We start from the raw sequence: 25840 nt of genomic DNA, 5'->3' as shown, positions 1-25840 counted from the left end.
TAAGTAAACAATTAAAACTCGCAGATTGCTAGCCCTATGGTAACTCCCCCAGCGGAGAAACAGCGCAGACGCCTGCATCCGCCATTAGCAAGCGGCGGCTGGGCAGGGAGGCGCGGCGCGGGCTGCATCACTGAGAGTAAGAATCTGGCCTGAATACCCTGAGTGCTATCTGAGCGAAATAATTTGGGCTAGCAAACCAGACTGTGGGATATCTACCACGCGAAAAGCCAGCCCTAACCTAAGACACCGCCAGGCCCGCACATGGAACAAAGGACTAAACAGAGATAGCTGGCTGCAGACCTTCCCCCTCCGGTGACAGGCAGCCAGAGCCGGAAGGGGGCAATTGCAGCCCCAGAGAGATTATCTATAAAACTGTAAGCAGGCTTCTTTGCTAACGAAAACTTATTGGGGGTCTGGACGGTCAACATCTGCCTGAGAAGGTGCGCCGGTTTTACACCCAGATAACTGAGTGGCGGGGAGGCGATAAGTCGCAGCATTGGCGCTCGCCAAACACCTCATCACCTGAGCTGCTCGGACCTGGGAAGAGCACAAAACGCAGGCCCAACTGAGTCTGTGCCTCTGAGGACTACCCGAGTGCCTGAACCTGAGCGGCTTGGACCTGGGAGGTGCATGCAACCCAGGGCCAGCCTCGGATTGTTCCCGGCAGAACAACCTAGAGCCCGAGCAGCATGGGCAGGGAGGCTACACGTGCCGTGAGCAGGGGCAGATCCAGTGTGGCTGAGGCACTGCGAGCACACGCCAGTGTTATTTGTTTGCAGCATCCCTCCCTCCCTCCCCACAGCGCGACTGAACAAGTAAGCCTAAAAAAAAAAAAAAAAAGTGTCCTCCACCGTCCCCTTTGTGTCAGGGCGGAAACCAGACACTGAGAGACCAGCAAACAGAAGATATAACAGAGGGAAACGCCTTGGAAGCTACAGGCAATAGATCAAAACCCTGTGGTTACTACAGACTACATAGGAAGGGGCCTATAGATCTTGAGAAATATAAGTCAGACCAAGGAACTAGCCAAAAATGAACTGAACCCACAACACCCACAACAAAACCAAGAAAGTCCTAGATATATTTTTATTATTTTTACGATCATTCTTTCTTTTTTTTAAATTTTTAAAAATTTTTAAGTCCTCTATTGTTCCTTTAATTTTCACTTTTATAACCTATTACTTTGCAAAAAAAAAAAAAAAAAAAGACCCTATTTTTTTTCTTCTTCAGCAAACTTCATATATATGTATTTTATAATTTTTTGACCTTGTTTTTTTTTTTTCTTTTTTTTCTTTAACATTGTATTTTCGAAATTCCAAACTCTACTTTAGATTTTTAATTTTAGCTTTTTGGTATATGTTATCAATTTTGTACCTATAGTTTTTTTTTTTTTATATAATTTCTGTGACTTTTTTTCTTCTTCTCTGCTTCTTTCTCTTCTTTTTTATATAACACTGTATATCTGAAATTCCAAACTCTACTCTAGATTTTAATTTATGCTTTTTAGTATTTGATATCAATTTTGTACCTGTATTTTCTTTATAATTTTTGTGACATTGTTTTTATTTGTTTGTTTTCTCTCTTTATTTTTCTTCTTCTTTTTTTTTTTTTAACATTGTATTTTTGAAATTCCAAACTCTACTCTAGATTTTTAATTTTTGCTTTTATGTATTTGTTACCAATTTTGTACCTTTAAGAACCCAATATTCAGGACCCATTTTTCACTAGGGAGCGAGATTACTGGCTTGACTGCTCTCTCTCCCTTTGGACTCCCCCTTTTCTCCACCAGGTCGCCTGTGTCTCCTCCCTAACCCCTCTCTACTTTACCCAACTCTGTGAATTTCTGTGTGTTCCAGACAGTGGAGAACACTTATGGAACTGATTACTGGCTGGATCTGTCTCCCTCCTTTTCATTCCCCCCTTTTATCCTTCTGGCCACCTCTGTCACCTTCCTCCTTCTTCTCTTCTCTGTATAACTCCGTGAACATCTCTGAGTGGTCCAGTTGTGGAGTGCACATAAGGAAGTGACTACTGGCTAGCCCCCTCTCTCCACTATTGATTCCACCTCATCTCATTTGGGTCACCTCTAACTCCCTCCTCCCTCTTCTCTTCTCCATGTAACCCTGTGAACCTCTCTGAGTGACCCTCACAGTAGAGAAACTTTTCATCTTTAATGTAGATGTTTTATCAATGGTGCTGTATAGAAAGGAGAAGTTTTGAAACTACTGTAAAAATAAGACCGATAACCGGAAGCAGGAGACTTAAGTCCAAACCCTGACTCCAGAGAACTCCTGACTCCAAAGAACATTAATTGACAGAGCTCATCAAATGCCTCCATAGTGACACTGAAACCAAGCACCACACAAGGGCCAATAAGTTCCAGGGCAAGACATACCAAGCAAATTCTCCAGCAACAAAGGAACACAGCCCTGATGTTCAAGATACAGGCTGCCCAAAGTCACCCCGAAACTACAGACATCTCATAACTCATTACTGGACACTTCATTGCACTCCAGAGAGAAGAAATACAGCTCCACCCACCAGAACACCGACACAAGCTTCCCTAAACAGGAAACCTTGACAAGCCACCTGTACAAACCCACACACAGCAAGGAAACGCCACAATAAAGAGAACTCCACAAACTGCCAGAATACAGAAAGGACACCCCAAACTCAGCAATTTAAACAAGATGAAGAGACAGAGGAACACCCAGCAGATAAAGGAACAGGATAAATGCCCACCAAACCAAACAAAAGAGGAAGAGATAGGGAATCTACCTGATAAAGAATTCCGAATAATGATAGTGAAATTGATCCAAAATCTTGAAATTAAAATGGAATCACAGATAAATAGCCTGGAGACAAGGATTGAGAAGATGCAAGAAAGGTTTAACAAGGACCTAGAAGAAATAAAAAAGAGTCAATATATAATGAATAATGCAATAAATGAAATTAAAAACACTCTGGAGGCAACAAATAGTAGAATAACAGAGGCAGAAGATAGGATTAGTGAATTAGAAGATAGAATGGTAGAAATAAATGAATCAGAGAGGATAAAAGAAAAACGAATTAAAAGAAATGAGGACAATCTCAGAGACCTCCAGGACAATATTAAACGCTACAACATTCAGATCATAGGGGTTCCAGAAGAAGAAGACAAAAAGAAAGACCATGAGAAAATACTTGAGGAGATAATAGTTGAAAACTTCCTAAAATGGGGAAGGAAATAATCACCAAAGTCCAAGAAAACCAGAGAGTCCCAAACAGGATAAACCCAAGGAAAAACACCCCAAGACACATATTAATCAAATTAACAAAGATCAAACACAAAGAACAAATATTAAAAGCAGCAAGGGAAAAACAACAAATAACACACAAGGGAATTCCCATAAGGATAACAGCTGATCTTTCAATAGAAACTCTTCAAGCCAGGAGGGAATGGCAAGACATACTTAAAATGATGAAAGAAAATAACCTACAGCCCAGATTATTGTACTCAGCAAGGATCTCATTCAAGTATGAAGGAGAAATCAAAAGCTTTTCAGACAAGCAAAAGCTGAGAGAATTCTGCACCACCAAACCAGCTCTCCAACAAATACTAAAGGATATTCTCTAGACAGGAAACACAAAAACGGTGTATAAACTCAAACCCAAAACAATGAAGTAAATGGCAACGGGATCATACTTATCAGTAATTACCTTAAACGTAAATGGGTTGAATGCCTCAACCAAAAGACAAAGACTGGCTGAATGGATACAAAAACAAGACCCCTACATATGTTGTCTACAAGAGACCCACCTCAAAACAGGTTACACATACAGACTGAAAGTGAAGGGCTGGAAAAAGATTTTCCATGCAAATAGGGACCAAAAGAAAGCAGGAGTAGCAATACTCATATCAGATAAAATAGACTTTAAAACAAAGGCTCTGAAAAGAGACAAAGAAGGTCACTACATAATGATCAAAGGATCAATCCAAGAAGAAGATACAACAATTATAAATATATATGCACCCAACACTGGAGCACCTCAGTATGTAAGACAAATGCTAACAAGTATGAAAGGAGAAATTAACAATAACACAATAATAGTGGGAGACTTTAATACCCCACTCACACCTATGGATAGATCAACTAAACAGAAAATTAACAAGGAAACACAAACGTTAAATGATACAATAGACCAGTTAGACCTAATTGATATCTATAGGACATTTCATCCCAAAACAATGAATTTCACCTTTTTCTCAAGCGCACATGGAACCTTCTCCAGGATAGATCACATCCTGGGCCATAAAGCTAGCCTTGGCAAATTCAAAAAAATAGAAATCATTCCAAGGATCTTTTCTGACCACAATGCAGTAAGATTAGATCTCAATTACAGGAGAAAAACTATTAAAAATTCCAACATATGGAGACTGAGCAACACGCTGCTGAAATAACCAACAAATCACAGAAGAAATCAAAAAAGAAATCAAAATTTGCATAGAAACGAATGAAAATGAAAAAAAAAAAAAAAACAAAACCTGTGGGACACTTTAAAAGCAGTCCTAAGGGGAAAGTTCATAGCAATACAGGCACACCTCAAGAAACAAGAAAAAAGTCAAATAAATAACCTAACTCTACACCTAAAGCAACTAGAAAAGGAAGAAATGAAGAACCCCAGGGTTAGTAGAAGGAAAGAAATCTTAAAAATTAGAGCAGAAATAAAAGCAAAAGAAACAAAAGAGACCATAGCAAAAATCAACAAAACCAAAAGCTGGTTCTTTGAAAGGATAAATAAAATTGACAAACCATTAGCCAGACTCATCAAGAAACAAAGGGAGAAAAATCAAATCAATAAAATTAGAAACGAAAATGGAGCGATCACAACAGACAACACAGAAATACAAAGGATCATAAGAGAATACTATCAACAATTATATGCCAATAAAATGGACAACGTGGAAGAAATGGACAAATTCTTAGAAAAGTACAACTTTCCAAAACTCGACCAGGAAGCAATAGAAAATCTTAACAGACCCATCACAAGCACGGAAATTGAAACTGTAATCAAAAATCTTCCAGCAAACAAAAGCCCCGGTCCAGACGGCTTCACAACTGAATTCTACCAAAAATTTAGAGAAGAGCTAACACCTATTCTGCTCAAACTCTTCCAAAATTGCAGAGGAAGGTAAACTTCCAAACTCATTCTATGAGGCCACCATCACCCTAATACCAAAACCTGACAAAAGATCCTACAAAAAAAGAAAACTACAGGCCAATATCACTGATGAACATAGATGCAAAAATCCTTAACAAAATTCTAGCAATCAGAATCCAACAACACATTAAAAAGATCATACACCATGATCAAGTGGGCTTTATCCCAGGGATGCAAGGATTCTTCAATATCCACAAATCAATCAATGTAATACACCACATTAACAAATTGAAAAATAAAAACCATATGATTATCTCAATAGATGCAGAGAAAGCCTTTGACAAAATTCAACATCCATTTATGATAAAAACTCTCCAGAAAGCAGGAATAGAAGGAACATACCTCAACATAATAAAAACTATATATGACAAACCCACAGCAAACATTATCCTCAATGGTGAAAAATTGAAAGCATTTCCTCTAAAGTCAGAAACAAGACAAGGGTGCCTACTTTCACCATTACTATTCAACATAGTTTTGGAAGTTTTGGCCACAGCAATCAGAGCAGAAAAAGAAATAAAAGGAATCCAAATTGGAAAAGAAGAAGTAAAACTCTCACTATTTGCAGATGACATGATCCTCTACCTAGAAAACCCTAAAGACTCCACCAGAAAATTACTAGAAATAATCAATGACTATAGTAAAGTTGCAGGATATAAAACCAACACACAGAAATCCCTTGCATTCCTGTACACTAATAATGAGAAAACAGAAAGAGAAATTAAGGAAACAATTCCATTCACCATTGCAATGGAAAGAATAAAATACTTAGGAATATATCTACCTAAAGAAACTAAAGACCTATATATAGAAAACTATAAAACACTGGTGAAAGAAATCAAAGAGGACACTAATAGATGGAGAAATAGACCATGTTCATGGATTGGAAGAATCAATATAATGAAAATGAGTATACTACCCAAAGCAATTTATAGATTCAATGCAATCCCTATCAAGCTACCAACAGCATTCTTCACAGAGCTAGAACAAATAATTTCACAATTTGTATGGAAATACAAAAAACCTCGAATAGCCAAATCGATCTTGAGAAAGAAGAATGGAACTGGAGGAATCAACCTACCTGACTTCAGGCTCTACTACAAAGCCACAGTTATCAAGACAGTATGGTACTGGCACAAAGACAGAAATATAGATCAATGGAACAAAATAGAAAGCCCAGAGATAAATCCACGCTCATATGGACACCTTATCTTTGACAAAGGAGGCAAGAATATACAATGGATTAAAGACAATCTGTTTAACAAGTGGTGCTGGGAAATTTGGTCAACAACTTGTAAAAGAATGAAACTAGACCACTTTCTAACACCATACACAAAAATAAACTCAAAATGGATTAAACATCTAAACATAAGACCAGAAACTATAAAACTCTTAGAGGAGAACATAGGCAAAACACTCTCCGAATTAAATCACAGCAGGATCCTCTATGAACCACCTCCCAGGATATTGGAAATAAAAGCAAAAATAAACAAATGGGACCTAATTAACCTTAAAAGCTTCTGCACATCAAAGGAAAATATTAGCAAGGTGAAAAGACAGCCTTCAGAATGGGAGAAAATAATAGCAAATGAAGCAACTGACAAACAACTAATCTCAAAAATATACAAGCAACTCCTCCAGCTCAACTCCAGAAAAATAAATGACCCAATCAAAAAATGGGCCAAAGAACTAAATAGACATTTCTCCAAAGAAGACATACAGATGGCTAACAAACACATGAAAAGATGCTCAACATCACTCATTATCAGAGAAATGCAAATCAAAACCACTATGAGGTACCATTTCACACCAGTCAGAATGGCTGCGATCCAAAAGTCTACAAATAATAAATGCTGGAGAGGGTGTGGAGAAAAGGGAACCCTCTTACACTGTTGGGGAATGCAAACTAGTACAACCACTATGGAGAACAGTGTGGAGATTCCTTAAAAAACTGGAAATAGAACTGCCTTATGATCCAGCAATCCCACTGCTAGGCATACACACTGAGGAAACCAGAAGGGAAAGAGACACATGTACCCCAATGTTCATCGCAGCACTGTTTATAATAGCCAGGACGTGGAAGCAACCTAGATGTCCATCAGCAGATGAATGGATAAGAAAGCCATGGTACATATACACAACGGAGTATTACTCAGCCATTAAAAAGAATACATTTGAATCAGTTCTAATGAGGTGGATGAAACTGGAGCCTATTATACAGAGTGAAGTAAGCCAGAAGGAAAAACATCAATACAGTATACTAACGCATATATATGGAATTTAGAAAGATGGTAACAATAACTCGGTGTACGAGACAGCAAAAGAGACACTGATGTATACAACAGTCTTATGGACTCTGTGGGAAAAGGAGAGGGTGGGAAGATTTGGGAGAATGACATTGAAACATGTAAAATATCATGTAAGAAACGAGTTGCCAGTCCAGGTTCGATGCACGATAATGGATGCTTGGGGCTAGTGCACTGGGATGACCCAGAGGGATGGTATGGGGAGGGAGGAGGGAGGAGGGTTCAGGATGGGGAACACATGTATACCTGTGGTGGATTCATTTTGATATTTGGCAAAACTAATACAATTATGTAAATTTTAAAAATAAAATAAAATTAAAAAAAAAAAAAAAAAAAAGAAAATTACCATTCACAATGTGAGCCTTTCAGAGGATGATACAAGTGTGATGTTTGAAATTACCATTACTGATTTTTATTTTGAAAAATAAACATATAACAAAAAATGTAAGTGTTGCTCCAGAAAAATATTGAATCCAAAACAGTATATAAAGGCTTCAGCTCCATAGTTTGAACTCCTACAGGCCAGAATTCCAAGGCTACTGCAGTGGGAGGGAGAGCAGAAAGAGATCCTCAGGCCTCTCTGACCTGCAGGGCTGGAGACAAGCAGCCCCAACCCCAACTCAGGGTCAAGGTTTCCCCCTGGAGATGGGCGTTTGGAGTCCTTTTTCTGGCATCATCGCTGATGGAGGCACCTCCTTCTACAGAGATGTGCCTTCCCCGAGAGCAGCGAGTCTTTCAGGAGAGCCTGGTCTGCCAGGGTCTGAGCCCGGGCCATCCTGGTGGTCAGTGGGCTCCAGCCCCGCCACTGAGGGACCCGCCCGAGGGGGGCACATGGGGCTGGAGGCGCTCAGACCCCTGTTCCAGGGGCTTCGGGAGGGACGCCAAGTCCGCATGGCCACAGGGCTCAGACCCCGCGTTTCTGGGAAGGATTTTGGTTTCTGTCTGCCCAGGAACCCAAAGGCCCAGTAGGGAGTCAGGAGGACGTGCATGGCCATGCGAGAATGGCCTTATTCCTGGATCTTAAATGGGCTGCTCCAGGGAACCCCAATATGTTTTTGTCTGCAAGTGCCTGACAGGGCCCCAGACTCCGGCCGTCCTGAGGATACTGTTTCCCGACAGACCTGGCCTGAGTGTCAGAAAAGAACTCAGATCCGCGGGCACCATGTGTGGGTCTTGGCGAGAGTCAGTGTTGGAAACAGGGGTTCTGGACCACTGAGCCGGAGGGGGTTCATGTGGATTCTGGGGCTGCGGCCTCATGGAGGCTCTCAGGAGCTCCGCTGCTCCTGAACCCTGCAGTTTCCCCGGCATTGCACCTGCCCACCTGCCACCTCCTCCTGTGCGAGGCCCCGAGGGTGGTTCTCTGTCCAGGGTGAACTCAGGAGAGAAGTGACTGAGTCAGAAAAAGAAAGATAAATATCTTGTGATAGTGACCATATGTGGAATCTAAAATAATGGTACCAATGAGGTTATTTACTAAAGAAAGACACAGATGGAGAAAACAAACTTAGGTTTCCAGGCGCTAAGAAACAGGGTGGAGGATGGGAGGTATAAAGTGGGGATCTGGATGATCATACACCCATTACTATGCATGAAACTGTCAGAAATAAGGATCTACTGTGTAGCACGGGAAATTCTCTTCTATACTCTGTAATGACCTGTATGGGAAAAAATCCTTTATAAAAAAGAGTGGATACATGTATGTATAGAATTGATTCACCAGACTGTACAAGAGAAACTAACATAACCTTGAAAATCAAGGATAGTCCAAGAAAATTGAATAACTTTCTCATCTAGTAACCTTCCCTGAGTGAAGTATCATGGCCCATCATTGAATAAATAGAAAAATGTTTTGAGGACTAGAATGGAAACACAGTATAATAAAGAAAACCTGAAGAGATAGTTGCCCAAACTTAACAGACAATATAATATTTCTTTCACAAATTGTCTATTATTTTCTAGTCAATATTGTACAAAACAATGACATAATGTTTAACTCCACAACCTAACATCAATATTTCCACTGTGCATACATATTGAATAATAGAATGAGAAGGTATGTGGTCATATGCAAGTAATAGGATCAGGAGTCTTAGAGAAAACCAACGACAGCTATTGTGTGTGGAGTCACAGACATAGAGAGAAAAGCAATAGTGTGTAAGCTAAACAGAAGAACAAAACAAAAAATAAGCAAATAAAAATATTCTGAGGGAAAATTTTAATGCAGAACTGAATGAAAAAATAAAACGTGAAAGAATTTTAGTTCAGTGAGGTTGAGAATACCTGTCAGAGACTAGAGGGCTATCTCAGTGCAGTCAGTGGTATTTTGGGGATACTGAGTGTCCCGTGTTGAAAAATGGAATCTGAAGGACTTTGCCTTCTGAAGAAGTGTCACAGAGCAAATACAGGCAAACTCAGACAGACAAGTAAATCTAGTGGGTGATGAGCCTGGATGGGTCAATGAAATTAGGACTATTATACTGTTCATGAAATGAAGGTATGAAATTCATATTTGGGGAGTTCAATTATTTCCAAACAACAACTTCATGGATAACAAGTGTAAACCATGGTGTGACTTCACCATGAATGAAATATGTAAAGACATATATATGAAACACACACACACACACATATATATATACATATTTTTTGTGTATATATATATATGCACACTTGTGTGTTGTGTATATATGTGTGTGTGTGTGCGCACATGAGAGGAGCTTGTATCAGAGGAGACTAGTGAGATTTGAAACCATGCTGCTCCCTTCCCTCTCCTCCTCCCACAATTCCACGCTCTCATTCAGTTTCCGGTCTGTTCCATTCCTACCACCAACATGAGCAGGTTGTCTAGGAAGTTACAGCTCTTTAATGGGAGATTTAAGCGATTTTTGTCTTAATTTCCAAGTTTCATTTCACTTAATAGCGTCCCATGTTGACCACAATTCTTTAGAGTAAGAGAAGTTTGAATTAATCAGATATACTGGAGTTAAAAACTTATTGCCATGGAAGGGTTTAGGAAATTTGAGAAAGTTTCCAAAATACGTGTTTGGTGTGCACAGTGCACGTGTCCTTAGCCACGTCTGACTCTTTGGGACCCTTTGGACTGTAGCCCACAAGGTTCTCTGTCCGTTGAATTTTTCAGTCAAGAATACTGGAGTAGGTTGTCATTTCCTCCTCCAGGGGATCTTCCTGACCCAGGGATCAAACCCGTGTCTTATGTGTCCCCTGACTTACATTTTATGTGAATTCTTTACCCACTGAGTCATCAGGAGAAAAAAAAAAAAAAAACACCAAAAACCTACATGACATACGGGCTTCCCTGATAGCTCAGTTGGTAAAGAATCCAGCTGCAATGCCGGAGATCCCAGTTCAATTCCTAATTCAGGAAGATCCGGTGGAGAAGGGATAGGCTACCCACTCCAGTATTCTTGGTCTTCCCTTGTGGTTCAGCTGGTAAAGAATTTTCCTGCAACGTGGGAGACTTGGGTTTGATCCCCTGGTTTGAAAGATTCCCCTGGAGAAGGGAATGGCTACCCATGCCAGTATTCTTGCCTGGAGAATTCCAAGGACTGTATAGTCCATGGGTGGCAAAGAGTTGCACAGGACTGAGTGACCTTCACTTTTAGATGACATAGTGGAGGAGAGCAGGAGACCAGGAGAGGCAGGAGACCAGGAGAGGGCGCTGTCCTGTACTGTTAGGAACTTTACACCTTGGAAACCACAGGGGAGTCCAGTAAAATCCTTTTTAACAATGAAGTTGTCTCTCATAGAAGAGCCTCCACCTAGATTCTTTCTGGAAAAAAATAACAGGCTATGACATTCTGGGAGTTCTGATTGGAAAAATATCAGTCTCAAGCACAATCAGCAAATCTACAGAAGAAACTGGGAAATATTGTAAAAATTGTGAGATTATAAAGGGTAGGGAAATCACAGCTACGTTTCTCTGATTGCTTTTCACGGCACAGGAAAGTTGTGACCTGTGTATTGCTGCAAGTTCACAGCAAGTGGCTGAGCCTGACCATCGCCCAGTGATGGCTCCTGAAATAGGCTCCGGGGTCACAGGCCCGCACATGGACAGCAAGACTGACTCATTACTGCAGTGAGGATTCCCGCAAGAGTTCCTCTTTTGGTGCCAAAGGCTTCATCAATGTTTACTAATACACATTAACCTGAAAAAGTTCATCAGAACTTTTTCTCATTTTATACTAATCAGGCAGAAACATCAGGTGAATTTGTATCATTCTTAGAAAATCTTTCTCATTTTTCTTTTTTGCCTGTCTGCTTCCACTGTCATGACTCTCAGAGGCACTTGCCTCTGTTACCTACAACCTGAGGAAAATTAACTGCTGTTTCCTTCTCCAGGGGATCTTACTGATCAAGGATTGAACTCGCAACTTTTGTGTTTCTTGCATTGGCAGGCAGATTTTTTACTTCTGTGCCACCTGGGAAGCCCCATATAATAATATTACACTATAGATATTTCAAATCTCAAGCTAATGAAATTTTTTTGGTTGTGACTTTGAAAATCAGTTTCCTATCTCGTTGACATTATTCATTATTATTTTATTTGTAATATGTTCGGTAGATTTTGGAAAACTTCAATAACCATAGAATAATATTTCAGAGTTTTAACTCTTTCACTCATGTATTTGCTTATTAATTCACCTTTATTTATTGTGTGCCACATTCTAAGTGCTGAACTGGACAGTGGGAACAGAGAAGTAAATAAGGCAAAGACTGTGCTTACTTTCTCAGAATCTGCAGTCCCCTAGTAAAATGCACCTAGGTATTTAAAGAAATTCTGTTGAATATTATGATAAGATGGTATCTCACCAGAGAGTATGTTTTAATAGAAACTAAGCTGAGCTGTGAGTGAACTCCAGGAGTTGGTGATGGACAGGGAGGCCTGACGTGCTGCGATTCATGGGGTCTCAAAGGGGGTCGGACACGACTGAGCGACTGAACTGACTGAACTGAAGCTGAGCTGTACAGTCAGGAAAAACTTCCTGGATAATCTGTTGATGAGCTATAATATGGTGAATGACTAGGGTTTAGAGAAAGTCTAAATGTTGGACAAAGAGAAAGGGTTTCACAATGTCTGTCAACTACTTGAATCCACACAACGAGGTCACTCTTCAAGAAAAACTGAGTTATTTCTTTAGTTTATGAGGCTGCAATATATACCACATTATTCGTCTACTCAAATATGATTCAACTATGCAAAGAAGACACATTTCTTATAGTGTACATGAAACTTATGGCATGCTACTTTTATTCTAAGAAAACTATTATATGTAAACCAAATATCCACTGATTATATTTGAGAAATGCTCCACAAGCATTTTTACTATTAGATAATTAACAAAAAGTTATACTTTCAACCTGGTTATGCTACTTTATAAACACACAATCATACTGTTCCATTAAATCACAGTGAGATCAGAGACAGACAGGTATCATCCTGTAGCCTCACGTGATGTTTCAGGGCTGTATTTTCCTCACATATAAAGTCACCAAATAAACTGTCACAGAACTTGGCATTTCATGGAGACCTAAGCAACAGAAAGCTCCAGATGGGAGGAGAAGGAGGAAAGAAGGAAGCTATATATGAGGGATCCTCTGGAAACACCAGAAGCTCACAGCTCCATTGTCAGAATCCAGAAACAATCCAATCCTATGCAGAGGCCTTTTCACATACTGAACTATGGGTAGGAAGCTGGGGGGGCAGAAATTAATGATTGTTCACCTTCATAAGAAAAAGAAGAAATGCTTCTTCAGAATCAATAATGATAGCACTATCACTTGTCAAGCAGTTTGTACAGACTCTCACAGTCCAGTCGGAGGAGTGGGTCACATCCGCCTTTCAGTACTGCCTCTGGGAAGTGGAAGGCGTGAGCTCCCCACACCACAAGAGTCTCTCCACCCTGGGCTGTCTAGACAGGCAATGGCAGTCATCTCAGAAAGTCTTATATTGTGAGTGGTCATTGTCTGAGTCAGAACATTATCCACTGCAGAAAGAGCAAAAATCAGACTAGCATGTGGGATTTCCATGCCCTGAGAGGCAGAGGGTCTCTATACAAGGAGTCTTTTCATTTTCTTTCCTCCAAGAAAATAGGAAATGAATACAAAAGGGAGTTCAAACAGGTGCTTCTATGAAGAACAACAGCTATTATTTATCAATAACACATGGAAACTCCTTAAATCATGTAGAAAAAGTAAATATATAGATATAGATATATCATGAACTCTGTGAAATCTGGCAATGTCAAAATCTTGACAGCTTACTTGAAGAACACATAAAATTTAATTTTTTCAGTACTTTAGTACTTTACACTTTTCTTTACACTTTTCAGTATTTTACACAAAATTTATTTGTGTCATTTGTCTTTAATATGAGAAACGCTGGACTGGAAGAAACACAAGCTGGAATCAAAATTGCCAGGAGAAATATCAATAACCTCAGATATGCAGATGACACCACCCTTATGGCAGAAAGTGAAGAGGAACTAAAAAGCCTCTTGATGAAAGTGAAAGAGGAGAGTGAAAAAGTTGGCTTAAAGCTCAACATTCAGAAAACGAAGATCATGGCATCCAGTCCCATCACTTCATGGGAAATAGATGGAGAAACAGTGGAATCAGTGTCAGATTTTATTTTTCTGGGCTCCAAAATCACTGCAGATGGTGACTGCAGCCCTGAAATTAAAAGATGCTTACTCCTTGGAAGGAAGGTTATGACCAACCTAGATAGCTTATTCAAAAGCAGAGACATTACTTTGCCAACAAAGGTTCATCTAGTCAAGGCTATAGTTTTTCATGTGGTCATGTATGGATGTGAGAGTTGGACTGTGAAGAAGGCTGAGCACTGAAGAATTGATGCTTTTGAACTGTGGTGTTGGAGAAGAATCTTGAGAGTCCCTTGGACTGCAAGGAGATCCAACCAGTCCATTCTGAAGGAGATCAGCCCTGGGATTTCTTTGGAAGGAATGATGCTAAAGCTGAAACTCCAGTACTTTGGCCACCTCATGCAAAGAGTTGACTCATTGGAAAAGACTCTGATGCTGTGAGGGATTGGGGGCAAGAGGAGAAGGGGACGACAGAGGATGAGATGGCTGGATGGCATCACTGACTTGATGGACATGAGTCTCAGCGAACTCCTGGAGTTGGTGATGGACAGGGAGGCCTGGCATGCTGCGATTCATGGGGTTGCACAGAGTTGGACACAACTGAGCGACTGATCTCATCTGATCTGATCTGATCCTTTTTATGAACCATATGATAAAAGTGATTATTTACAACTCTCTCTCTCTAATATGGATTGCCTATGTTTTGTCAGTCTAGAATTTTAATCTTTATCTTTGCTGAAAATAACTACAGTATATATGCCCACACCATGTTGATTAAAACACCTTTGCACCATCAGAGCTCTGGTCCCCGTGTCTTTCTTTCTCTTTCTTTCTCTCTCTCTCTCTCAGGCTATTTCTTTGGAGCTCAGAGGCACTCTGAGTTCACTTTTCTGCCCTGGCTTCTAAGACCCTCTCAAGAAGGCGCTCTGCGGCCTCCATGAACAGAGCAAGCCCCTGTGCAAGGGGCTTTATTGGCTTTCTGCGTAAACCAAGGAATATCAGCCTCTTTCTCTCCTTTACTTTCTTATTGTCAACTCCGGACCACCAGGTTCTGGTCCATTAAAGGACTGCAACAAACATTAAAGATTAAAAGGCACAGATGTCAGCCAAGATCACATAACATGATTTAAGGTACCAAAATTTCAATATTATTAGCATTACCATATTATTATCACTGCAATCATTAGTGTTTTCTAAACTGTTGCATTTATTGAGAAATGTAGTGTATATTTAGGTCATTCTGTAGGTGGGCAGTTCTATGTACAAAACTTAAATTGATAAAATTTGCGTGAGATTTATAATTAATTATGCTTAATGGCATATGGTCTTGTAATGGGTTTCTGTTGTTTCAACCTGACTAGGCTGTAATATTAGGATTTAAGGTAATCCACCAGCCACTTTGTAAAACACTCACATCTCCTGCAATTATTCAAGCAGACACTAATCTAGGTGATGCTGTGAAGAGGTTTGGAGGGTGTAAATCCATGATATAGACTCTAATCTAAGGAGATTATGCAGATGCACTGATTTAATCAACAGGAGGTCTTTAAAAGATGTATAGTAATTCATGGAATAAAATTTCAGACAGTAAGTGGATCAGCATTACTCCCAATGCCTCAGTCTCCTGCAGGCAACAGCTCTGCCCTGAATAACTCAGATTCCAGCCTGCTTGTGTTTACCCTCCCTGAGGAAGTGCCCTCCTGTCCTCACACTTTTCCGTAACCATCACAGGAGCAAATTCCCTGTGAACATGAGCTCTGTCTTTCTTTCTCTCTCCTTCTATAATTGAACCCTAACTGATACAAACCTGATACACTTATGATACCTATTAGCTTAACTTTATAAATGTTATTGGAGAAGGCAATGGCACCCCACTCCAGTACTCTTGCCTGGAAAATCCCGTGGATGGAGGAGCCTGGAAGGCTGCAGTCCATGGGGTCGCTAAGAGTCGGACACGACTGAGCGACTTCAGTTTCACTTTTTCACCTTCAAGCATTGGAGAAGGAAATGGTAACCCACTCCAGTGTTCTTGCCTGGAGAATCCCAGGGACAGGGGAGCCTGGTGGGCTGTCATCTATGGGGTCGCATAGAGTCGGACACGACTGAAGTGACTTAGTAGTAGTAGTAGTAGTATAAATGTTATTTATGGTACATTGACTGACAACACAACTCTCAGTATATTAATATAGATGTACCCAAAATTTTCATGGAAAATGGTGATTTTTTATTGCTGCAAGTTCTTAGGAATAAAACTTACTTCCACTGCTTCTTCTTGGTTCAAGGAAGAAGGGGACCACTCTTAGACCTAATTAAAGGCCTTGCCTGGGTTATTTGGAGATACCAGTTTGGAAAATTTACATTTAGGAAGAAAATATAAATGCACTTTCTTAGAAGAAATGTATCATCAGTAATTTTCTGCTCTTTACTCCTGATTGCATGTGAGGTGCAGTTTCCGCTGCTTGCTAGTTGCCCTCCAGACTGTCATCTACCTTCAACAATCATCAACTTGCATGATTTTGTTCATAAAATTTGCTTGTATGCTTATTTTATTTTTATTCATGTAGTTTTATGATTTTTCTCATTGCAACAAATTTAATTACCAAGGAGTTTATAAAGGAAACATTTTACAAAGTAAAGCCCCAATCATAATTACCAACTGCAATGTTCTCATCATTGTTCTATGAGCCATTCCTTTTCTATGGATTTCTCCTCATGGACCCCTGTACTGGAACTACAGTGGGGAAATTTTAATGAGAGATGGGCTAGGTGACATTAAGAAAGTTTCCAAAATCTTGGTATCTCACTTCCTTACTTCTTTAATATAAAAGTAGGCCACTCTCCTGCTGAAAGTGAATAGATTGGGGCAGAAATATTTCCATATGTATATTTAAGCTCTGATCTGCCAATAAAGTGTTTCTTTCTGACTTAGAAAAGTAAAACTAGAAAAAAATTCATGTTTCCTTTGAATGAGGTACTCCACTTGTTTTCCAGCCAGCTTCTGCATTTATTCTTAGCAGAAATCCTGACTCTTTGTCACTAATACATATCCCACTGATGTATGAATGATATTGGAAATCTGTTTAAGATTAAGGCCCTCTCATTATTTGTTCTTTTCTCCCCTTCTAGGTTCCTGGCTTTTCTCTTTTTTTTTTTTTTCATAAACAATTGTATCTTTCATAAGTAGTTGTATCTTTTATATATGAAAAAATTGAGTTTGAATATTAATCTTGTTTCCAGAAGAAATCTTAGTGATTTATTTAGTTATTTTATTTTTTGTACACTCTTTTTTTCTTTACTTTATTGTTTATTAGTGTGTTTCAGGTGAACATTTGTTACATCAGAAATAATGACCATACTTGACTTTTTATACCTACAGTTTATCTCTTACTGTGTTTTGCCAGTTTTCTTAAAAAAACATTAATAGTGATGATGTATTATGGTCCAGATGGTGACCTTTAAAGACACTCCAAAGCTTTAAGACAGAATTTGCAGCTACTAATATGATTTAAATTTATGTTTAAATTAACATAAGTTTAAATTATTCTTAAGCATCTATTAACTTATTTTGTTTTAGTTTTTTTTAGCTCAGTTGGTAAAGAATCCACTTGCAATACAGAAGACCCTGTTTCGATTCCTGGGTTGGGAAGATCCCCTAGGGAAGGGATAGGCTACCCACTACACTATTCTTGGGCTTCCCTTGTGGCTCAGCTGGTAAAGAGTCTGCTGCAATGCAGGAGACCTGGTTTCAATCCCTGGGTTGGGAAGATCCCCTGGAGAAGGGAAAGGTGACCCAATCCAGTATTCTTGCCGGAGAATACCGTGGACTGTATTCCATGGGGTTGCAAAGAGTTGGACACGACTGAGCAACTTTCACTTTCATTTCAGTTCATGATGTGCACTAGTATGTTCATGGCATCCTTTCTTTCAACTATCAGTCTGATTTTTCCTCTCACACATTAATATAAGGCAATTGCATTAATTGGTTACTTTCAAAAATCCTGTTGTTTTCCAGAAATAACCCACATATAATGCTTTATTGACAACATGACAAATTCAAACAGATTCTCTCAACCTTTGTTAGAGTGGAAATTCATATTTATGCAAGGCCCCATGGTATACAAGGTTCATAACTTGCTATGTTTTTTCTTTCTTTTTTGATGACCCAGATGTTAATCCTGTGTTCCAGGGTAACATGACCAACAGGAAAACTTGGAAATTATTCAAAGTCCAAACAATTCTCTAACCCCTTTCTCTAGATTATTATTTTTTTTAATATATAGTAAACCACTCATCTGCAGATTTGCTTTTCTTGATTTCAATTACTCAGGTGGTTAAAACCTTGTTCAGGAAATATTAAACGGAAAAGTCTCAGAAATAATTCAAATGTATTTAATTGTGAGCCATGCTATGTAGTGCAAAGAAATTCCACACCATCCAGCTTTATCCCAACGAGAATATGTATTGTCACTTTGTCCTGCTTATCCCACCCTCATTGACTTAACTTTCTGGGTTATCATATCCATGGTTGTAAATCACACTAGGTGTCTTCAAGTAGCCCTTATTTAATAATGGCCCTCAAGTATGGTGATAATGATGGTGGTATTTCAGATATGCCAAAGGGAAGCCATAGTGTCCATCCTTTAGGAGATTGTTTCTGTCTGTCTTTTCCCTTATACTATTGTAATAGAAAAAGACATGCAAATTCTGAGTTCTCTAAAAGAAATGCTTTCCCCGGTTTCCAGGGCAATGGCGATTTCCCTGCAAATCGGATTTCATCTTGAGGTTGAATAGATGTATATAGGGCAGTAGATTACGAGGAAGCAGGAGAAGTTTGCAGGCTGACGTAGGCCTGGTGGGTGACCAGGTCTGCCTATGCTGCGCAGGTTCTGGGTTCCTGTATTGAGTTCCAGGAAGTGGGAAGCACATGATCATATTGTGGTGAATTTAGGAAGCTCATAAAGGAAGTGAAAACCCACAGCATATATTCTGGACACATGGTAACAAGAGAAGAATTTATTGTCAGCAATATGGAGGACAACCAAGTGAAGTGTGCATTTGACACTATCTTCACATCAAATAACAATAAAAGAAGCTGCATTACAGTAGAAAGAGCCTAAAGATCAGGAAGTCTCCTTGATATGCTGCAGTGGACAAGGGCTCCCTCAGAGAAGGAGTCCTGAGCACCCTGTCTGGGCCGTGACTCAGATCCTCACCTGTGGCCAGTGCAGAAGAAGGGCCTGACAGGGAAAGTGCACACGCCATCATCGTACCTCCAAAGGAGGGTGCGCTTGGCAACATCCACAAAACTAATACTCCCTCTGTCACAATCAAGGAACACCCCAACCCTGCCCAGAGGTCTCTCTATGTACAGAGGCGTGGTGGGGGCTGTGGTCCAGAGTTGGTAATGGTCATCCTGCTTCACACACACAAGGAGAAAGTTGTCATTGTTGGATGCGTCCAGTATGCCATTGTCCTTCCTTATCCAGGAATCCTTACAGACACCTACAGCCCAGTCCCAAGAGCTGTCCACAAGCATCTCCCAGTACTGTTTGCCGGAGGTGAAGCTCTGGTCTCCCCATGAGGCAAAATACTTCAATGTTCCACCATCCAAAGATGCATGGAGGCTGTCATGTTCATACGTCAGACGTCTTGCATCATCGAACAACCTGATGTGCTGACTGCTTACTTCATTACTGAGTGAAAAGTTGACTGTGGAGAGATGAGGGAAAATGCCAGTCAAAATCAATGTTAAAATTCAAATTATCTACCAGAGAAGGTGGTCCACCTGGAGTCTCACTGGAAATATATTGTAAGATTGGAAGGGCAGTTCTGATTGGAAAGTATTGGGTTTAAATATTGCTAACATATCTGCTGAAGAAAGAACTAATTAAAATGGAAAAAACTACCTACAAGTTCAGAGGTTATAAGTTAGAGGGAGGTCAAGGTGACTTCTGGCTGGGTGTATTGTATATTTATTACATCTAAAGGATTGGACTCCTGGGCATCGATCACCTCCAAGACCATGACAGCATATCTTATCCCCACCTTCACCACCACTGTGCAAGGAAAAAAGCTGAATTGTAGAATGGACAATTGGTGATCACTCTACCATTCAGTTAAGTTAGCAAATGGACACTGAAGAAGTACAACCTAAGGATGGCTTCTTCAAAGTAGTTTATTTGTAGGGCTTTTCTGTCTTTGATCTGTGGTTCCAAACTGAAGCCTAGTCTTCCACTTCCTGCTAAGTCACCCTCCAGGGTGAAGTTTATCATGGTGCTCATTGTGGCTTCATCATCCAACCATTTGCTTACTTGTGATTTCTGCATTTGATTTTTGAGGCTTATATATTTTGAAAAATTATGTGAATGGAAAAATCACTTTATGCCTTCAATTCCTAAGAACTTTTTAAGCCAAAATGTTTTTAGGACTTCCCTGGTGGCACAGTGGAGAAGATGCTTCCTGCAAATTTAGGGGACATTCCTAATCTGGGAAGAGTCCACATGTTGTGGAGCAACTGAACCTGTGGATTATGACTACTGAGCCCGTGCTCTTGAGCCCAGGATCCACCACTACTGAGCCCACATGCTACAATTACTGAAGCTCACTCATCAAGAGTCTCTTGTGCTCTGCAGCAAGAGAAGCCACTGCAATGAGAAGGCAACCATTGTAGTGAAGAGTAACCTGGCTCCCCACAGCAAGAGAAACCCGTGCAAAGCAACAAAGACCCCGTGTGGTTAAAACTAAATAAAGAGAGAAATATTTCTAAAATAATATAAATAAAAAAGAGAAGAAAATGTATTCTCAAAAAATATTTTAAAACTCTAACTGCACTTAAACTCTGAAATTTAATATCCTGTTTTAATTACCAGTTTTCTAGAAGTCAGTGAACAGCTGACATTGTATGTCATGATATTTCTAGGGCTCAAGAAGCCATTTTGGGAGCATGTTACTTTTTTCATTATACAAAATTTTATGAAATTTAAAAATATTTGATGAGGCCTGAATCAAATCAGTATCTGCACCAGCCTGCATGTATTCTGTAAGGATTTTAGTGACTCTGTGACCGTATATGTCTTCACCTGTCTATCTGCGGGCTGTTCCCCTGCACAAGGTGAAAGCTAAGCAGGAAAAGACTCTGTGGACACCATCACTGAAGGACCCTGCAGGGCAGACATCCCAATGGGGTGACACTCACCTCGGAAGTGGTTGAGCCAGTCCATCAGCCCAGACATGGGGCGCGCAGGGAGTTCTGGGAGCAGAGGCTGAGGCACGTGCAGCTGTGCTGACTCACTCCTGTAAGAGAAAGATGTGGTTCATCCTTCTGCTGCCCAGGGCTTCTTAAACACAGCCTTTACAATAAGACAGCATTCTCCAGCTCAACATTCTTCATCTAAATCCCTTTTCCACCCTCATGGGATAGAATTGAGCTGTTTTTGGAAATTTATTCTCACTCTTCTTCTTGCCCTGATTCCAGCCCATTTCTCAGAGGTAATTGCCTCTCTAACCTCAAACTTGGGGAAAACTAGTCTTTGCACCTCTAGGTGCTGGTGATTTAGAAATCTAAATCAGAAATTACTGACCTTTAAGAAATTTTTGCACTGAGCTGGATAATACCTCCCTCTGCCACAGTAGCAAAAAGGCTAACTTCCTTTTGAGCAAGAAATCATACTCAGCAAAACAGGTGCAGACACATGTACACAAGCAATCTAGCATTATCTAGGTAAGTTACATCATCACTTTGTTAAGTGCTGCTGTATCTCTTTCAGAGCCCCCAGGTGCCCTCTTCAGTATCAAAAAGCTTACCGTTTCAGTTTGTCTTCCAATTCCTGTCAAGAAAAAAAAAAAAAACAAGTTAGACCTTATATACAGGCAACCAGGATTTGGGTTTGCAAAACTTCAGTAGAGTTTTAATCACCACCACCAGAAACAGTCTGAGAAATCTGTTTTCCTTTTCTTTCTGGGAAAAAAAAAAAAAAACCCTCTGGGACAACATATTTTGTATATGGATAGAATGTATTTCTTGAGGAGTTAATGAAACGAAAGGTGAAACAGAGAAAGGACAAGAGTACTGATGATCCACCCTCTGCTCTCTGCATATTGATCTTTCCTGGGGCTTTTACCCAAAGTGTAATAAACTCCAAACTAATGTCTAATGAAACCTGGTGTATCTCAACAGGAAGTGGAAATATACATACACACACACACACATATATATACACACATACATGTATATGTGTGTTTGTATATACACATATGAGCTTTGTCCAAATGTCTCCCATTGCACATTTGAAGACCAAAAAATGGAATCAGTACATAAGCTGTTCCTTTCTGGTTTTAATAGAAGCAAGTTACAAAAGGAGATTTTGAAAAGGGAATATTTCCTGGGGAATATCTAGGATCAGAATGCTATAAAGCTTGCTCAGGCATAATTTGCATGAGTTGCACTTTATCTATAATATTTCCAAGTAGGAGAGAATCCCACCTTAGTCACAGGGGATGAAGAAATATACCATGTCAGGGAAGTCAAAGGTGTGAACGTCAGGTAATGTATTTTCAAACACATCCTCAGTTCTTACCTGGAGCAGCTCCACGTCTGGTTTAGAGCACATTTGAATGAGCTCCTTGTGTATTTCTCGGAGCTCTCTCTTCTTTCTGATTATTTCCTCTTGCCTTCTTCTGAGTTGATTGTATATGTTTTGGCCTTCTTTTACAATGCTCTCTACATAGTAATCTTCTTCCTCTGGGAGAAATGGGGGTGCCATCTGATAAGTTCTCCTAATCATGTCTCCATGTCGATACACATAAAACTGTTGAGAGATGAATTTCAACATCATTTAGTTTGCTATGATTCATGTTCTCTCCCAAGAAGCTGTATCCATCCTAAATGAATGCTCTCCCTCATCTCAGAAGCCAAGTTCATTCTTCTTTCCTTCACCTTGTTTTCATTCTTTTTAATTGATCAGAAACCAAACCTACCCTTTCTTCAAACAACTTTCATCTAATTCAGGAGTTCCTGAAACACTTGGAGAAAATCTTTTCATGAATCATTTCTTTCATATGCCTCCTGTTAAATGCGAAAGAGCCCATGTAAGCAATTGAAATTTATGGGTGATTCATCTGTCATATGCAATATCCTCATTTCAATGCTAATATGTAAGCTTGTGTTTCACCTAGCATCTCCTGGCTTTCTCTCTTAGTGCCATGCTACATAATACTTTCAGTGTTGGTAATCTCAGGAAACATCTTTCTAAAAATTATTGCCTGTCCTTGAACAGTTTTCCAGCCTCAATCATTTCTTTCTAGTGTTCTTTTCTCTATGAATCAGTTTTCTTCCTCCCCATAAGTTCACAAGCTTCTTCCCATATTGTTTGGAAGATCATTTCTCTTCATTCCATTTCATATTTCTCCTGGTATTGAATGATTCACTCTCTCATGCTCCAACTCTTTCTCCTTGTTCCTTTCCCCCTGAGTTGTTTAACATGTTACATTTTCTCCAACTTGAACCAATATCACTGTCTAGCTAGAGAGCAGTCACTCTTCACCGTGATGGGCACACTCCTTAAAGTGCTGTTTGTGTTTGCTTTGTATCACCTGGGCTCATGTACTAATCAGATTGAAGTACTTTGTGGTTCCCAATGACATGCCTTTTACTTTCTGGAATGTATGACTGACAGAAATCTGTGCCTGAAATAACCCATGAATTTTTAAACATTTACTTGAACTTCAAAACTGGAATTGATCTTAAATTTGAGAAATTTTCCTTGAGATCCTAAATCACGTCTATGTAATCATCCACATCACACCATAAACCTCCACCTTAGAACTTTCTTCTAATGGGTCTTTTGTTTTAGTTATTGATCCACTGGATCCTAAAGAGCTTGAGAGGCATGAAAATGTTGGTTGAATGGTGCTTAGAAGGTTTTTTCTGATGGTGTTCAACTCACTCTCTGAATTCAGCTCACTTTATTAATGGTAAGTTTCTCACTGTCTGCCTCAATCTGTTTTCTCAGAGAAATATGTTCTTCTACTTACCATCCAAGGGTCAGTTCCTCTGCTACTTTTCTTGAGATTTCTTTCAGTTTCTTGAATCTTTTCCCATAAAGATGTCATTTGCTTTGCCAACTTTTCCTGTAAAAGAATTATGAATTTTAGTACAAGAAAAGCAAATACATTAGAGTTTCAGAGCCCAAAGATTGGGGTGTACTGATGATTATTAGATAAAGGTCCTTGAGGGAGACACTAACAGACCACGACAGGTCATCAGGTGTCCCTATTTTTCCTCACTCATGATCTGTTGTATGAAATTCTACACTAAAAATCCACACACCATTAGGTAATTATCTGCCTAAGGTATGACTAATTTTCAGCTGCTGTGGCCACTTATATCAAAATTTGGATATAGTTATGTTTATCTTCTGTAAAACCCAATGTAGTGCATCTTCCTTCTTGTCCAGGATTAGAAAACCTGTATTCAATTAAAAGTATTTTTGCACTTGTAGATTTTACAGTTTCTTTCTTAAAATTAAGGCCCAACAGTGTCAGTAGCATAATAATATATCACCCAAATAATTTCAGTTAGCTTCATCAGCCAGCCATTGGATACAAGTTCCATAAAGCAGGTATACTGCTCTATATTCTTCACTGCTTTATTATTGTTAACTAGATCTGTACGTGGCACTCAGTAAAAGTGAAAGTTACTCAGTCGTGTCCAACACTTTGTGACTCCATGGACTGTATAGTCCATGGAATTCTCTAGGCCAGAATACTGGAGTGGGTAGCCTTTCCCTTCTCCAAGGGATCTTCCCAACCCAGGGATCAAATCCAGGTCTCCAGCATTGCAGGTGGATTCTTTACCAGCTGAGCCACAAGGAAAGCCCAAGAATACTGGAGTGGGTAGCCTGTCACTTCTCCATGGGACCTTCCCAGCCCAAAATCAAACTGGCGTCTCCTGCATTGCAGGTGGATTCTTTACCAACTCAGTAAAGAGAGGGTTTAAGCATCATCATTTTAGTCTCTTAGATGTACCATCCTCAAGCTTCCTAAGTGCTCTCAGAGGCATCACTCACCCAGGATTCCTCAGCAGCCTCTTCAGCGAGACAATGTCTGTGAGTCTTGTGCTCCTGACCTTGAGAGCAGACCAAACAGAGCAAGCTCTTGTTGGCTTCACAGAAGATCGTCTTTTTCTGCTTGTGGGTCCCACACAGGTGTTCCTCACACTTCAGGAATTGCCTGAGATTGGCTTTCCTGACAGTGGACACCAGATTCTTCAGAAGAAAACTGGTTTTGAAGCTTGTCTGTTCTGATCGTTGTCTGCACACTGGACAACTGGCAGGGACTTTGGCTTGTTCCCAGAAAAGACAAAGACAGGACCTACAGAAGCTGTGCCCACAGCCTATGGTGACTGGGTCTAGAAGGAAATTCAGGCAGACAAGGCAGGTGAGCTCCTTCTGGAAGGCTTCTGGGATTTCTGAGTCCATTTTCCTGAGGGAAGAACATCAGGAGTTTATTCCTCTTTCCCCAAGCCAAAAAAGGAACAAACAAAATTAGACTTGGGTTGTGACTAAATAATACACTGCTTTAGGAGCAGAAGAATCTGGATTTTTCATTGGATACAAATGGAAAACAGAAACACAACTTTCAAGAGCTGCAGACAATTTTCTCAGTGGCCTAACCAACACTATCTTCTGAACTCTTTCCCCTCTACCTACTGGA

General features: G+C 39.9%; 1 protein-coding gene across 1 annotated transcript; it reads right to left on the bottom strand.

Moving 5' to 3' along the window:
* Positions 1 to 19337: 19337 nt before the first annotated feature.
* On the bottom strand, positions 19338 to 25605 carry LOC138987122 (tripartite motif-containing protein 43-like). The gene is made up of 6 exons (XM_070367027.1): positions 25195 to 25605; positions 24161 to 24256; positions 22705 to 22935; positions 21932 to 21954; positions 21324 to 21421; positions 19338 to 19837 (listed from the first exon to the last, which is right to left on the bottom strand). Exons 1-6 carry the CDS (start codon positions 25603 to 25605, stop codon positions 19338 to 19340), a joined length of 1359 nt encoding a protein of 452 aa, XP_070223128.1.
* Between the last annotated feature and the right edge of the window lie 235 nt (positions 25606 to 25840).

Source organism: Bos mutus, unplaced genomic scaffold, assembly GCF_027580195.1.
Source record: "Bos mutus isolate GX-2022 unplaced genomic scaffold, NWIPB_WYAK_1.1 CTG720, whole genome shotgun sequence".
NCBI lineage: Eukaryota > Metazoa > Chordata > Mammalia > Artiodactyla > Bovidae > Bos > Bos mutus.
Note: the sequence above shows the minus strand (reverse complement) of the source record. Positions and strands in the feature narration are given on the sequence as shown.

Coding starts and splice junctions, on each gene's coding strand:
- LOC138987122 (XM_070367027.1), bottom strand. CDS start 25,605: ATGGACTCAGAAATCCCAGAAGCCTTCCAGAAGGAGCTCACCTGCCTT. Junction 24,257..25,194: donor AGGCTGCTGAGGAATCCTGG/GTGAGTGATGCC, acceptor ATTCTTTTACAG/GAAAAGTTGGCAAAGCAAAT. Junction 21,955..22,704: donor CAGACGTGGAGCTGCTCCAG/GTAAGAACTGAG, acceptor TTTTCTTGACAG/GAATTGGAAGACAAACTGAA.